We start from the raw sequence: 14,165 nt of genomic DNA on the forward strand, positions 1-14,165 counted from the left end.
ACAGAAATGCATCCATGACATAATCTGAAGACCTGATCTTAATTTATATTTTAAACCAATACAAATTATAATCAGGTTCATTGGTGCTCCTTAAACAATCCAGGGAGAGGTTGGTACAAAGATGGTTTTATAGCAACTAACCTCTCTCCTAGTAGAAAGTATCTTGAGTACTGAACTTACATGATATACTTCCAGCGGAAACAGTTTAAATTGTTTTGCCAGCTAGAACAGCCTTAAAGAAAAATGAGATCAGGTATGTCTGTTTTGTTCACTTTTTTCCCCTGTAAGCTTTTACTCATAAAAGTATTTTAGCTTTTTATTTTGAAGATGTAATACTTGCATAAACAAAATTGTTTCTTTTTTTTTTTTCCTCTTCTCATTAGGAGAAAATGCAAAATTCTATTATTTTACTTAACAAATTAAATTCCCCCAAGTTATTTTGGCTCATTTATCTGTTGGGTTTTATTATTTGGCAGTTTTCTGTGCTTGTGATTTAAAGGTTTAACTCCAGCAGATTCTTTTCTTCACAGTAATGAGCTCAGTATGAAAGAAGATTCCCGTCTAAACTTGCTAGATGATGGCACATTGATGATTCAGAATACTCAAGAAACAGACCAAGGCATTTACCAGTGTATGGCAAAAAATGTGGCTGGAGAAGTGAAAACTCAGGAAGTTACTCTTAGATACTTTGAGTCACCAGGTAAAGAACATCAAGTCTGAATTTTGCATTCAGGTAGAGAACTGTTTTGATAATAAGATTGTTATAAAATGCTTTGGCTCTTGTATGTTCTTGACATGTAGATTTGTTGTCCTTGGGCATCTTAAGAATTAGATCCTGGAGCTATAATATTCCTATAACAAAAATGCAAATCAGCTAGTTAGCTAATATGTTTACTGTAGTATGCAGTTTTGATTATAATCTTGTAGACTGTAGAGACGTTAGGAAAAGAGACTGTTGCATTGTAACATTGGTCAGTGCAATAATGTTCTCTCTGGGTACCTGAAAACCACAATCTTCTGAACAGGCTACTCGTGGAAGCTTTGGCACACCCTGTGTAGCCACTGTTGCTCAAGAGCTTTTTACCCCTGTCTAGCCAAGGCGTCATGCTTGCAAGCACGAAATTCCTGTCCAGGACTGTAATGTTTTTAAAAATCAAACTTTGCTGTGAGAACATTTTGTTTTGACACACAGCATCAGGTAAACTGAAAATGTCCCTGCAATGACAAGTACTCGTATACTTGGGAGAAGTTACTAAAATGTTGCTTAATCTGTTTTGTCTTTTGTGCACTTATGGCAATTTTTAGCCAGTTTGTTTTCTGGGTCTCAGTGTCTGTGCCTCTGAAGAGATCTTTATAAAGATCAGCATAGGTGAACAAAATGTTTGAAAATTTTTTTAATGGGAGTTAAAAAAAACACCAGTGCAATTATGAGCTTTTGGTTTTTATTTATTGATGTTTGTAAATGTCAGATTAGATTAGACTTAAAGCAAGGCAGAGTTTGCACCAAAATAGAAGTATGTTGGAACAGAGCTTTAAAAACCCCACTAGACATCCCAAACTATTGCAATATTTGTCTAAATTAGTGCTATGTGATCTAAAAGTCATATTTAGGCATTGCTGTTTTCTCACAGCCCGGCCAAGTTTTGTGATTCACCCACAAAATACAGAAGTGCTGGTTGGAGAGAGTGTTACCTTGGAGTGCAGTGCAACTGGGCACCCTCAGCCACGAATTACCTGGACCAAAGGCGACAGAACACCTTTGCCAAATGACCCTCGCATCACAATAACTCCGTCAGGGGGACTTTATATACAAAATGTAAAGCAGGAGGACAGTGGCGAGTATACATGTTTTGCAACTAACAGCATAGATAACATCCATGCAACTGCATACATCATAGTCCAAGGTAGGTAACGTTAAGCTAGGAGTGATGTATTACTTGAAATTGTGTAGATTTGTCTTTTTTTTTTCTGTATTGACAGAGCCAAACTAAAAACATGGAGTTTTTACTTTTAATTGCACTATTGTAGTGAATAAGAAAGTTGCTATACATTTCACATAGTGTAAGATATTACATACTGTCTTCCTGAAAGTTAAGTTTCATTGATTATTGTCATTATTTTGATGTTTTGAAATGTTTATTATTTATTATATTTTGTTTGCCTGGAGGAACAAAAAAGTCAAATTTTTGGAGGATTAATTTTTTTCTGTAACAGGCAGCAACCAGAGTACTAGAAATGGAGTTCTGAATAAAGATCTGTGCTGCTTTTCTTTTGTAGACACTTCAGTGAGTATGAGAACTCTGAGTTTAATAGAAACTATCATTCTGCCAACTGAAGCAAAGCAAAAGTCAAAGTACTCTAAGTTATTTTGATTGCAATAATTTTGGTATTGTTTGTCAAAACTGTGCTTATAGAGTATTTGAGAACAATTATCAAAAGTCTCCTGTGTATATAGATAATATTTTTTGCACATACTTTCATGGTGGAACTTTAATTTACAAAATACTTTGAGTAACCTTTAAATTCAAGTTTGCTTCTGTTCTCATGTTAATTCATTCATGGCTAGGCTTCTCGACTGAAGATTTGGGAAAGGCTCTATCCACATTTGTTACAGGCACGCTGGTGGCTAATAAGGCCAACGCAAGATAGACATGTCCGATTGCAAAAGGCACAGCAGAAAGACTCCTTAGGTGGTATATTCTGCAAGGCACGATTCTTTCTGTGTTGTCTTTTCTCCTCGAGAGTGATCCTACGTGCATTCTTACAAATGCCTTGTTAGTGAGTTCAAAAGCTATACAAAACAACTTATCTTTGTGGTTTGTTCCTTTATTATTCATCCGTAGACAATTGTATTGTGAGAGCTGAACAAATCACCTCTCACACTGGTAGTGAACAGTGTTACTGCAGAACCTGGCCCACACACACTACTCGCTACTTTCCTTCAGTGTATGGAAGAAAACAAGCAGCTCAGGATGGTTTTGATTACATTGCATTTTCTTCACAATATAGCTGAGGAGTTTTGAGAGAAAGAGAAGAAGGTATTTTTAATCCATGGAACACTCTGTGTTTTGATTCTACAAATCTTACTGTACCTCTTATTTTGAATCTGACAGCAGATTCCACACGACTTCACTGATGCCAGGGAGGTGTTCCTTTTGCACAAGTGGCTACCCAGCTCTCCGCTCTATAGCAGTCACAATACAAAAGAGTCCCAATAACATCTTTCTTCCCACCAACATGAACTATTCAACTCACACAGGAAATGGCATGTAATTTCAGAGAGTCGTGCATTTTTCAGTTGTTTTTTTTTAACCAGCTTTATTTTCTCTTCTGTAGCTCTACCTCAGTTTACTGTCACTCCTCAAGACAAAACAGTGATTGAGGGGCAAACTGTTGACTTCCCTTGTGAAGCACAAGGTTATCCCCAGCCTGTTATTGCCTGGACTAAAGGAGGTAAGTGTGTTCTGTTCTTACTTTTAAACTACTAGAATAGTTTAGCTGTCATATTGGAATCACTCACATATTGAAAGGAGTTGCATGTATTTGTTTAGATGCTTCAGTCTCTGAAGGAAGCAGAGCTCATCTCTTTCTCAGTTAGCTAGAAAAGACAAGGTGTCCCATATAAGCTAGCTACCCAAGCAGATTTCATTATTCAATAAAAAAGAGCCACTAAAATATTTGTATCCATAATAGATTCCTAGTAATAAATGTTTAAGAAATACAGGGCAAATCACATGCAGCAGTCACTGTTGGTGTACTGCAGAAGAAATAGAGATGGCTGTCATTAACTGGAGATCGGAAATTAGGTGGGATGTGCTCTCTTCAGAAACCAGAACGGTCCAACCTGTAACTGGCATCGGTATATGAACATCTCTGTCACTTAATGCACACTGACAGGAGCACTGGGGTGTGCTCTGCTGTCTGTTTTATCAAGTTATGGCTCTAAAGGCATTAAGCCAAATCCTGCAGGAAGAAATATTGTAGTGGGTGTTTTATCAGTAAGCAAATATTCCACTTGATTCAAATGAAACAGCTCTAGCAGGTAAAACAACTCTTAGGAAATTCTTAATTATGGTAGATAAAGCAGATTTTTAACAAACTATTGATCATTTTGATGCTGATAATGTCCTTCTTTCTCCCTCTACTGAGACTGTTCCAGTCAAATGAAATGTCCATAAGGGAAGGATAGGGTACAGACACTGATGTGTGTTCATTTGTGTTATGTGTTTTTCTGTGAATTCCCTACATGGCTTAGGCACATGAAATGAATTGTGTCTTACACACATGGCATATGAAATGAGCAGTAACACATGTTGGTGTTTTATGTCTTCTCATTTGGATGCTCTATCATGTTCTTTAAATGAAAATATTTATTTCTACCACAAACAGAGAAAAGATCAGGATTATGATTGTGTGCACACATATAATTTGTTTGCTTTTCATGTTTATCTTCTGAGAAGTAAAGATTTCAAACATTTTGGCTTTTTTTTTTTTGTTGTTAGGTGTGGGGTTTTTTTAAGAAAGTTTAATTTTTTCCAGTGTTTTATGGAATTTAAAGTCTTCTGGGTTTCCCTTTTTCTGACACAAAGGGACTTTGTTGCTATAAACAGCAAATGCCATTGTTGTGTGTTTCAGGAGGCCAGTTGTCTGTTGACAGAAGACACTTAGTCCTATCGTCTGGAACCCTAAGGATTTCCAGGGTTGCTCTGCATGACCAGGGACAGTATGAATGCCAAGCTGTCAACATTATTGGATCCCAACGAATTGTTGTATATCTGACTGTACAGCCTAGAGGTATGGTCTCCATGCACTGCTGCTGGGGAAAAAAAAAAAAAAAAGAAATATTTAAGCTTACATTAAAATACACAGTACTGTGTGTGATTGTTTCTGAGTATATCTATTTTTAGATCCCAAGTGGCTTTTAGTAAATAACATGTATGGATACTTACCAATATTTGTACAGGGTATCATTCCTTTAGAACAATCTGTCTTCCTGGAAAGAGATTTATCTGATTTACTTTTTTTTTTTTTGGTAAAGAGTGGAGGTTTTCTTTGAGGATGACAGTATTCCTATGCTTGGGAAAATGTTTTGTGAAAAGTCTGTTGTTGAAGCTCTATACTGTTAATTAAATAGTGTTATTCACATAATATTTTATCTCCATGAACAAAACACTTTATTTTACAACAGCAGAATGAACTTCACAAAGAAAAGTCATTGCTTATGCTTAAAATAAACTGACACAAAAAACCCCCCTAAAAAACCAACCCCAAACTCCATTTTTTAAATATTTTTCTTCAAGTAAATTCTAAGTAAGCTACTTCTAGGATAAATTATAATCATATTAACATTCATAACTTATTGAAGTACTTTGACGTTTAACTAAATTCAAGGAGATTAACCATTTGATTCAAAGCATTTCTTTTTAGTGACCAAATTTTAAACTGTATTTTAACAAAAGGGGCTCAAATGTCTTCCTAAACTTATAAGTTTATAAAAAAAAAATTCCATTGATTTTTCTTGGTTAAGAGTAGTACTAGGATAGATTTGTCAAAATTGAGATAATTTTTTCTACTTATATAAAATTGTTGGTTAAAATTATATTAAGCAAATCTCAGTTTTAAAAAGTTTTGTACCTTTCCAGCTGTGTTAAACTTCACTGAATTTGAGTAACATTTAATATAAGGACTTTTGTGCAACTCAGGTTGCAAACTCCAGTCACTAAAAGGCAGTAAATACAAGACTGAATGCTGAATATACAACCTGAAACTGGAGCTCTCCATAGATCAATTGCGATGCTGCTTTCAGTCGTGCAAGAAGAGAACATTTTTAATTCTGGGCTTCTAACAAAAGGACCGTTCATCTGAGGAATGTCTAGTCAGTGGTCACTGTGGCTAAATCAGTGTTAATGAATACGGATTAGTGGTCCAGGCCTATTTGCTGGCATGGCGTGGCTCACATCCACAGAGCCAAGCTCTCTTATCCCGCAGTGCTGGATACCAGCCTCTGGATGCCTTATTTGAAATGGTTTCTGGTCCTTGATAGCCATTTGCTTACGAACAGTTTAACAGCAGGGCCAGATTTGGTTGGTAGTATAAATGTATGTTGTGTGGCCAAATAATTTTCTATAAAAGCACAGCCCTCTGCCCTGTCACACTCCACCCAAAACACTAATACATTACAGAAGAAATACAATTCTTAACGTCTTCGTGATCTGGTGTGTGCTTCTCATGATATCTGAGTGCCAGGTGCCAATCTGGATTTGAAAAAAATTAGAATTAAAAAATACATTAATTTTCTTCACACTAGATTTAGGTAATTCTTTCCTTAGAATTGGAGGATGGTTTAAGGCCTAAGGCTCACTGGTGTCAGGGATGTAGGAACTCTGTCAAAAGTTAGCACCTCAGCAAGTCAGGCTGGGAATTTCATGGTTGAATGTGTTGTGGAAGGTTTTGCTTCTATCATCTAAAAAATTGCTGTTGTTGCTACTTAAAACGTTCAAACTTAAAAATAGATGACAGAAGTTAATGAAATGTTCATTGTGATGACTTTGTACAGATTTAGCTATTGACAGAAATTTTTTTCAGAGCTCTAAATTTATGGAACTCAAATGATTTTGTCAAGTACTAGCCTGTTATGTTAGAAGTTAACAGTACTTTAAAATCATCCTGAAACAGACATCAGGAAGAGAGTCATAGAACCATTAAGGTTGGAAAAGATCTTTAAGATCATCAAGTCCAATTTTCAATGTAACACCACCACTGTGTTCGCTGTTAAACCATGTCATCAAGTGCCATATCCACACATTTTTTGAACACTTCCAGGGATGGTGATTCTACCACTTCTCTGGGCAGTCTGTTCTAGTGCTTGACAACCCTTTCTTATGCAAAAAGTTTTCCTAATATCTAATCTAAACCTCCCCTGGTGCAACTTAAGGACATTTCCTTTTGTTCTGTCTCTTGTTACCAGCCCTCCTCTGGACATTCTCTGGCACCTCAATGTCTTTCTTGTAGTGAGAGGCCCTAAATTAAACACCGGATTTGAGGTGTGGCATTACCAGTGCCAAGTACGGGGGGACAATCACTTCCCTGGTCCTACTGGCCACACTGTTGCTGATCCAACCCAGGATGCCCTTGTCCTTCTTGGCCACTTTGCTGGATCATGTTCAGCCACTGTCAACCAACACTCCCAGGTCTTTTTCCACTGGGCAGCTTTCCAACCACTCTTCTCCAAGCCTGTAGTGCTGCATGGGGTTGTTGTGACACAAGTGCAGGACCTGGCACTTTGCACTATTGAAACTCATACAATTGGCTTCAGCCCATTGATCCAGCCTGTCCAGATTCCTCTGCAGAACCTTCGTCCCCTCCAGCAGATCAACACTCCCACCCAACTTGGTGTTGACTGTGAACTTGCTTAGGGTACCGTCAATCCCCTCATCCAGTTATCCTTGAAGATAGGGAACAAGGCTGGCTCCAGTATTGAATACTGAAGAATACCACTTGTGACCAGCCACCAAATGGATGTAACTCCATTTGCCACCATTCTCTGGGCCATCCAGTCAGTTTTTAACTCAGCTAAGAACATACCCGTCCACACCATGGGAAGCCAGTTTCTCCAGGAGAAAGGAATTTGATCTCTAAGACAAAGTTATAAGCAATTAAAAAATTGCAGATAGACTAGTATTATAGATTAAGAAATGTTCAGTAACTAATAAAAATAGGAGTGCTGACCTCTTTTTAGATTGTTTTCTGCACAAGTTGTATTTCATACCTTATCAATGGATCATTTGTGTTTTTTTTAGTGACTCCTGTATTTGCCAGTGTTCCCAGTGACATGACAGTGGAGGTTGGCACAAATGTGCAGATCCCATGCAGTGCTCAAGGAGAGCCGGAGCCAGTCATTACATGGAATAAGGTACTAGATATTCAGTTATTGCAGAAGGGCAGCAGCCTTTCTATCACTTCATAATTAGCCAACTAAAGTGCACATTATCAAATTATTGCTTGCTCTGGTGTCTGAAAACATTACCTGAAGTTTAATCAGTAAATCTTTAATACAGAGCATGTATATAGATACTAAATATGAATTTTAAAGGGATAAATATACATATATAGTTATGCAAATCATTATACAGACCAGCTAAAATTCATAACATATATTCCTTAAAGTGTCTCTGTATTTAGAGACAGTTCTGTGCAAATATCTTATTAATAATCACGCTTTCAATGATGTTATAGATACAAAACAATAACAAATACTGTATTGGTGAGCTCTTTGACATTGTTAGGTTGACACTTCAACCAGGACAGGCTTCAGTAACTGTGGCTTTGATTTCCATTGGTGTAATAATTACCATATCAAACTATAGAGCTATTAGCAGAGTTACCAGTGAATTAATGAGTTGTTAATATTGATTTTCAATTTTTCTGATTATATTCATCTCTTCAATGAGCAAGCATTAGAAAATGTACTTTAATGAACCTTAAATAGCTTCTAAATGCATAGCACATGAAGAACTGATACACATAAAGCTCTTGAGATCTATTTCTGCTGGTTAATTTTGAGAAAAATTAAATATATATGTTCTAAAGAGGTGCTATCTTATTTTGGGTCATAGATTTTAGTTGGTGAGAGCCTATAGCTATTAAAATACTTAGATTTATAATAGTGAGTACTTTTAAAAGTAAAGAAATACATTGTACAATTTAGAATTACATGTACTTTTCCTATATAAGTTTATCTAAATATATCTGACTATGATCTTGGCATACAAAATAGAAAGATAAAATAAAAAATAAAAATAGAAGAGAAAAAGATGACAAAAATTCATGTATGAAAACAAGTGTATTTAGAATAACTAAATTCTGGGCTTTTCTGCAGGATGGAGTACAAGTGACTGAGAGTGGAAAATTTCATGTTAGTCCGGAGGGATTTCTTACCATTCGCGATGTCGGAACAGCTGATGAAGGCCGATATGAATGTGTTGCCCGGAACACCATAGGATACTCCTCTGTTAGTATGGTGCTTAGTGTAAATGGTAAGATATATGATTGAGAGGTATGAGTTAGATAATTAGTTTTGTTCTAATTGCTTAATGTGTAAGATGAAAAAATTAATAAAATATTAAATTTGCTCTTTTATTCAAATTTTTCTTTTTCTTCCATAATTATCTCTTTCTGTTTTTCGGGCTTTTTTTCATCATTAATCTTACAGATGTGAATAAGATGGGAATATGTTAGAATAGGAATGTCTCTAGGAGTTAAGCTTCAAAACAAACTATGCTTTGGGCTCAAGTCAGTCTTTCAACTTTCTTCTCAAGATATTATTTGAACCTATTAGAATTTGCTGGTCAAATACACAATCTAATCTTTAGGGATAACTTGACAAAATTCTTCTGGCATCTTCAAAGGGACACTTATAGTACTTGGTTAAAAATTAGGCTGCAACCATTGTGAAAGAATTGAGGAAATTCATACAGATCTTAAGAAACTAAAAAAGAAAACAGAGAAAGAAAAGGAGAGTATTTGATCTTGTTCTAATTATTCAAAAGAAATAATGGCAAATAATAGTTATCAATTATTTTTATCTAATAATTGGTAATAAAACATCCAAAGAGGCTAAGGAAATAACTTTCTTACAAAGATTGACCATACCGCTTTTCTAATTTATTGACTAAAACTGCTGATTTTTCAGATTATTTTGATGGAAAATAAAAGAAAAATCTATGATTTCTGTCTTTCAGTAGAAAATATGAGACAATATTTTTATATCTTTGAAAAATTAGTATAGAGCAGTGATTTCTTCAGCATATTGCATATTGTTTCCCAGTGTTGTTTCTGATGTTCTGTGTTTTGTTTACTATTAATAAATATGTGTCAGTGATTTTTCTAATCTATTGATTGCCATGATATCAATCACATACTATCAATAAAACTATGATGTTCCCTGGCCTAAGTTGCTTTTAACAGACTTAATCTATACTTTGCTCTATAAAAAGTAATATTTCTTCAACCTGTAAAGAGGATTGAGGAGACAAAAATTGTAGGGCTAAGAATCGTTCAGTAATAAGTTTGCATCTACATATATGAAGTCTACAAAGGAAAGGAAGTCCATAGAAATCGGTGAATCTTGGTTACTCTGGAGATGCATAGCAAAAAAATGTTTTTGTTTAGGAGATATTAGCCAGATCTCAAATCAATAAGAGCTCTGAAAGACGAAACCATAAATTGAACTAAAACCCTAGTGGAATGAGTTTCATTCATGTAGTGAAGGTGTCAACTGATCATTTTCATCCACTGAAATCAACAAACTACAAAACCTGGTGCTAGCTGATCTGCAGTAATTAATTGTAATGTGGTTAATTTCTTGTAAACAGTAGCATGAATATACCAAAAATTAGTGAAACTACCCTTGATTAATCTGCATTCAATCTGAAACAGTAAATGATACTTTTCCTTAAAACTAATGGGATATCAGATACTGTTTCTCTGTGGTTGTTTTAAAAAAATGAAGCTCTCAGAGAAGCAAGAAGGACAAGTGGACAAATTATAAGAACTGGATAATTGCTACATGGAGAGTATCAATAATGGCATAGCCAGAAATGCCTAAAAACTTGCATGTCAACATTTCTTTTAAACAGGGTAATGTTTTATCAGTATTTCTAAAGCATAAAAATATTTTCTTAACACTGAGACAGAATAAAGACAAGCTGGGGAGCAGTTTTTGCTGGCCATGTTTGCCTTTTCTATTGCCATTTTCTTCTGTCCTTTTCTGTTGTTTTGTAAAAATCATTCCCCTTCCTCCCCAAATTAAAAAAAAATGTATTGTGTGAAAAGTGTTGCGAGGAGCTTTAATCTTTCTCAGCCTAAAAAGAGAACTGCTAGCAATAAATAGTCTAAACAAAAATCAAGTATAGTATAGTTAAACTCTGACCGAGGTTTATAATTCAGCCCACATGCACCGCTAATCAGGAAAAATAGCTCTGCATGTGAACATCAAGCTTGCATCTAATGTAGACAGCACTAGGGAAGTTAACCAGCCGTTTTATTTTTACAGTCTGCAATGTTGCTCTATCCAGATGGTTTGTGGCACACAAACATTCTCTGAAACAACTAAAGTGAGAGTAGCAAACCTGTAAATTATATTATCTGATAATGTTTCTCTATGGTTGCAATCAAAGTGTCAGGCAAGGAGGACACTTGGTAATTAGGACAGATCAGGGACTATTTGCCCTCAGGAACCATGGAAAGGGTCAGCTCATTTTGGATGCTGGGAGTAGATTGTCAGGAGCCTGAGGCTTGCCTTAGGACACAGAAAGGGGCTTCATCTACAGCTATGAAGTGCCAGGGACTGTTTTATTTGATGGTATAGTTAGATTTGATTGCCTGGGTCTAGAGTATGAAACTCATATAGACACAGTTTAAGCTGCCATTTATGCAGGAATAATGAAAAACTGCCTAGAAAAAAAAGAAAAAAATTAATGAAAAGCTTGCAAACAACAGTTTTTATGTCATCTGATTTTGTACATCTGCTGATTTTATTCCAATATATTTGCTTTGGACTTTTTCCCTACTCTACCCTTCTTCCTGTGTGACTTCTCCAATCTAAACACCCTCTGGAAATTGTTAGCTGTTGCCCCTGGATCTGGTAGTTCTTTGTTTAGATTGAAAGGAAGCTTATTATAGTTGTACAAATGTCCAGCTATAACTGACCACTCCATTAAAAGGCAGATGCCTATCCATTAGTGACTTTCCAGTATTATGTAGAGTTGTTAAGTAACTTTTAAGCATGTGACTTTTAATCTAGTATGAAAAAGATAATTTTAAAGTAGAAAACAAAGTAGTGATCAAAATAGATAAAATATTTACTGCCCTTCAGAATTATTGTGTGTTGCTTATTATACTATGCTCGAGAGAAGAGCAATGTTAATTTACTGTACCAAATAGGTACAGTAAAATGTGTGCATTATGTACCACTTGTAACATATTCCTGTAAGCCCTTTAAATTCTTTCTTTGAATTCAATACTAATTCAGTACTAGTTGAAATCAAAGGGGAAATCTGCATTAATTTCAGAGGATATAGGTCAGGCTCTTGATCCAACACCTGAAACTTGATAAGACACCACACCAGAAAAAAAACTTAATAATAACAACTCATTTTTTATTTGATTATCTGTACTTGAAATTGTAGGTCTGATTAATGGACAGTCAAACACTATAGGTATTAATCTTTATTTTGTTTTAGAGTTAGAAGCAAGATGACTTTTAAACTTACATTAACTTCTGTTTTAAATAAGTTTTGTTCCACTGTAATATGCTTTGATAGAATTCCAAAATGGTTAAGAATTTTATATTTGGATGAACTAATGCTTAATGAACAAGGGTTTATTTTGTACAACCGAAATGATGTCGTGTCTAGACTCTGTTTTACAGAAGTATCTTTTTTGTGTGTGGCCATTTTTGCAATAAAATGTGAATTCCTCTTTCTATAGTTCCCAATGTCAGCCGAAATGGAGATCCTTTTGTACAAACATCAATTGTGGAAGCAATTGCGACTGTTGACAGAGCAATAAATTCAACACGTACACATCTGTTTGACAGGTATCTCCTTTGGGGTTTTTTGTTCTGAGAAGTCAGAATTAATTTTGTATGTACTAGAAATAATGGAAGATTTATTAAACAAGAAACCGTTTTATTATTTAAAAGACATTGTTAACATCTGGTTAGTTCTGAGAAGCTAACAGTTTAACATGTAAGGATTCCTATTGTTTATACAGTCCTGTTGAGATCTCTGTTCCCTGCAACAGTTTTTCTGCTGAGATAATTTGTATTAAAATGCAACTAAATATTTAATGTGTTATTATTTTATTAATTTTTTTCCTTTTTGGTTTGCCTTCCATTTTGAGATGAATGACCAAGGTATGTACTAATCATGTTGCTGAACATTTACATGATTTATGTAGTATTGTTGTTTTGTAACTCCTGTGTACATTTACTGTTTTTTCCAAATTATCTATCAGTCGTCCTCGTTCTCCAAATGATTTGCTAGCCTTATTTCGATACCCAAGGGACCCATACACTGTTGAGCAAGCAAGAGCTGGGGAAATATTTGAAAGGACATTACAGCTCATTCAAGATCATGTACAAGATGGTCTGATGGTTGACCTGAATGGAACAAGTCAGTACTCTTTCCTTATTTTAATATGTTGAAGTGTATTTGCCTTCTTAATTCATTATACTTCAGGAGACATTTATTTTCTGAGTTTTGGTCCCAATTACAGAACCATTACATTGAAATTGGTGAAGTATTTGACTTTGCAAAACTTTACAAAATTCAGTCCTTGGTTTGCACATTGTTCATTATGATGTAACTCTGTTTGAGCTCTCCAAGTAGAATGTTTTTATTTTTTCTCATGTTGACATATTAGGCAAAAGTTCAGATTCAAATTCTTCTACTGGTCAAAATTAGTGTAATGGAAGTGCTTAATGTATCCTGGTTTTTAACTCCATGTGTGTTAATTTATTAGGACCGTTGTCTCATAGCAGAACAGACTTATCTGTTGTGTGTTGAAAATAAGCAGTATTTTGTTCCTGTTTCTTTAAGAAAAAACATTTAGTGTCGGCATGCCTTGGCAAGGAGCAAAGATGATATAACAAGAAGGATTTGTATACTTTACAAACCAAGCTTTCTGCATGTACCACAACAGTATTCAAAGAATTATTTGCTACTTATTCTATAAGTGCACATTGAACCGGGCTAATTGCTTCTTTTAACACTGAGCTCATGTATTGAGAAATGCAGTTCTTATTGCTTTTAATAAATAGCAAAAAAACCGTGAAGTTTAGTTTCTGCCTTTTAGGTATTGGAGTTCAAGTTCAAATTCATGAAGTCCAGCTGGAGCATATACAGCTAATGTGTGGATGTGTGTGGATAGACTTGAAACATAGTACTGAAATGTTTGGAAATAATGATAGCTTTAGGAGAGCTTTAGAGATTTGAGACATAGCCAAAAACTACACTGAAAATCTAGAGGAAATACTTTTACTTATTATATTCTTTCTGATGTTTATAATTGAGTATTTATTGTAACTTCCGAAAACTTTGACTATGAACTAGGCAAGTATTTATGGGGCCAAAGGCTGCAAGGTTTGTGGACTACTGCAACAT

At 35.2% G+C, this 14,165-nt stretch overlaps 1 protein-coding gene across 2 annotated transcripts in view; it reads left to right on the forward strand.

The window, feature by feature from the left end:
* PXDN (peroxidasin) overlaps positions 1-14,165 on the forward strand; it is a 91,644-nt gene that overhangs the window by 49,773 nt on the left and 27,706 nt on the right. The window contains exons 9-16 of one of the 2 annotated variants that reach the window (XM_051778077.1): positions 531-700; positions 1,632-1,904; positions 3,337-3,453; positions 4,636-4,794; positions 7,800-7,912; positions 8,879-9,035; positions 12,490-12,598; positions 13,018-13,175. In XM_051778077.1, coding sequence (XP_051634037.1) covers positions 531-700; positions 1,632-1,904; positions 3,337-3,453; positions 4,636-4,794; positions 7,800-7,912; positions 8,879-9,035; positions 12,490-12,598; positions 13,018-13,175 — 1,256 coding nt within the window. Of the gene's footprint in view, positions 1-514; positions 701-1,631; positions 1,905-3,336; positions 3,454-4,635; positions 4,795-7,799; positions 7,913-8,878; positions 9,036-12,489; positions 12,599-13,017; positions 13,176-14,165 lie in introns of both variants that reach the window. The other variant, XM_051778078.1, reaches the window with a different exon arrangement.

Source organism: Manacus candei, unplaced genomic scaffold, assembly GCF_025592945.1.
Source record: "Manacus candei isolate 608988 ecotype Guabito, Panama unplaced genomic scaffold, ASM2559294v1 h1tg000011l, whole genome shotgun sequence".
Lineage (NCBI taxonomy): Eukaryota > Metazoa > Chordata > Aves > Passeriformes > Pipridae > Manacus > Manacus candei.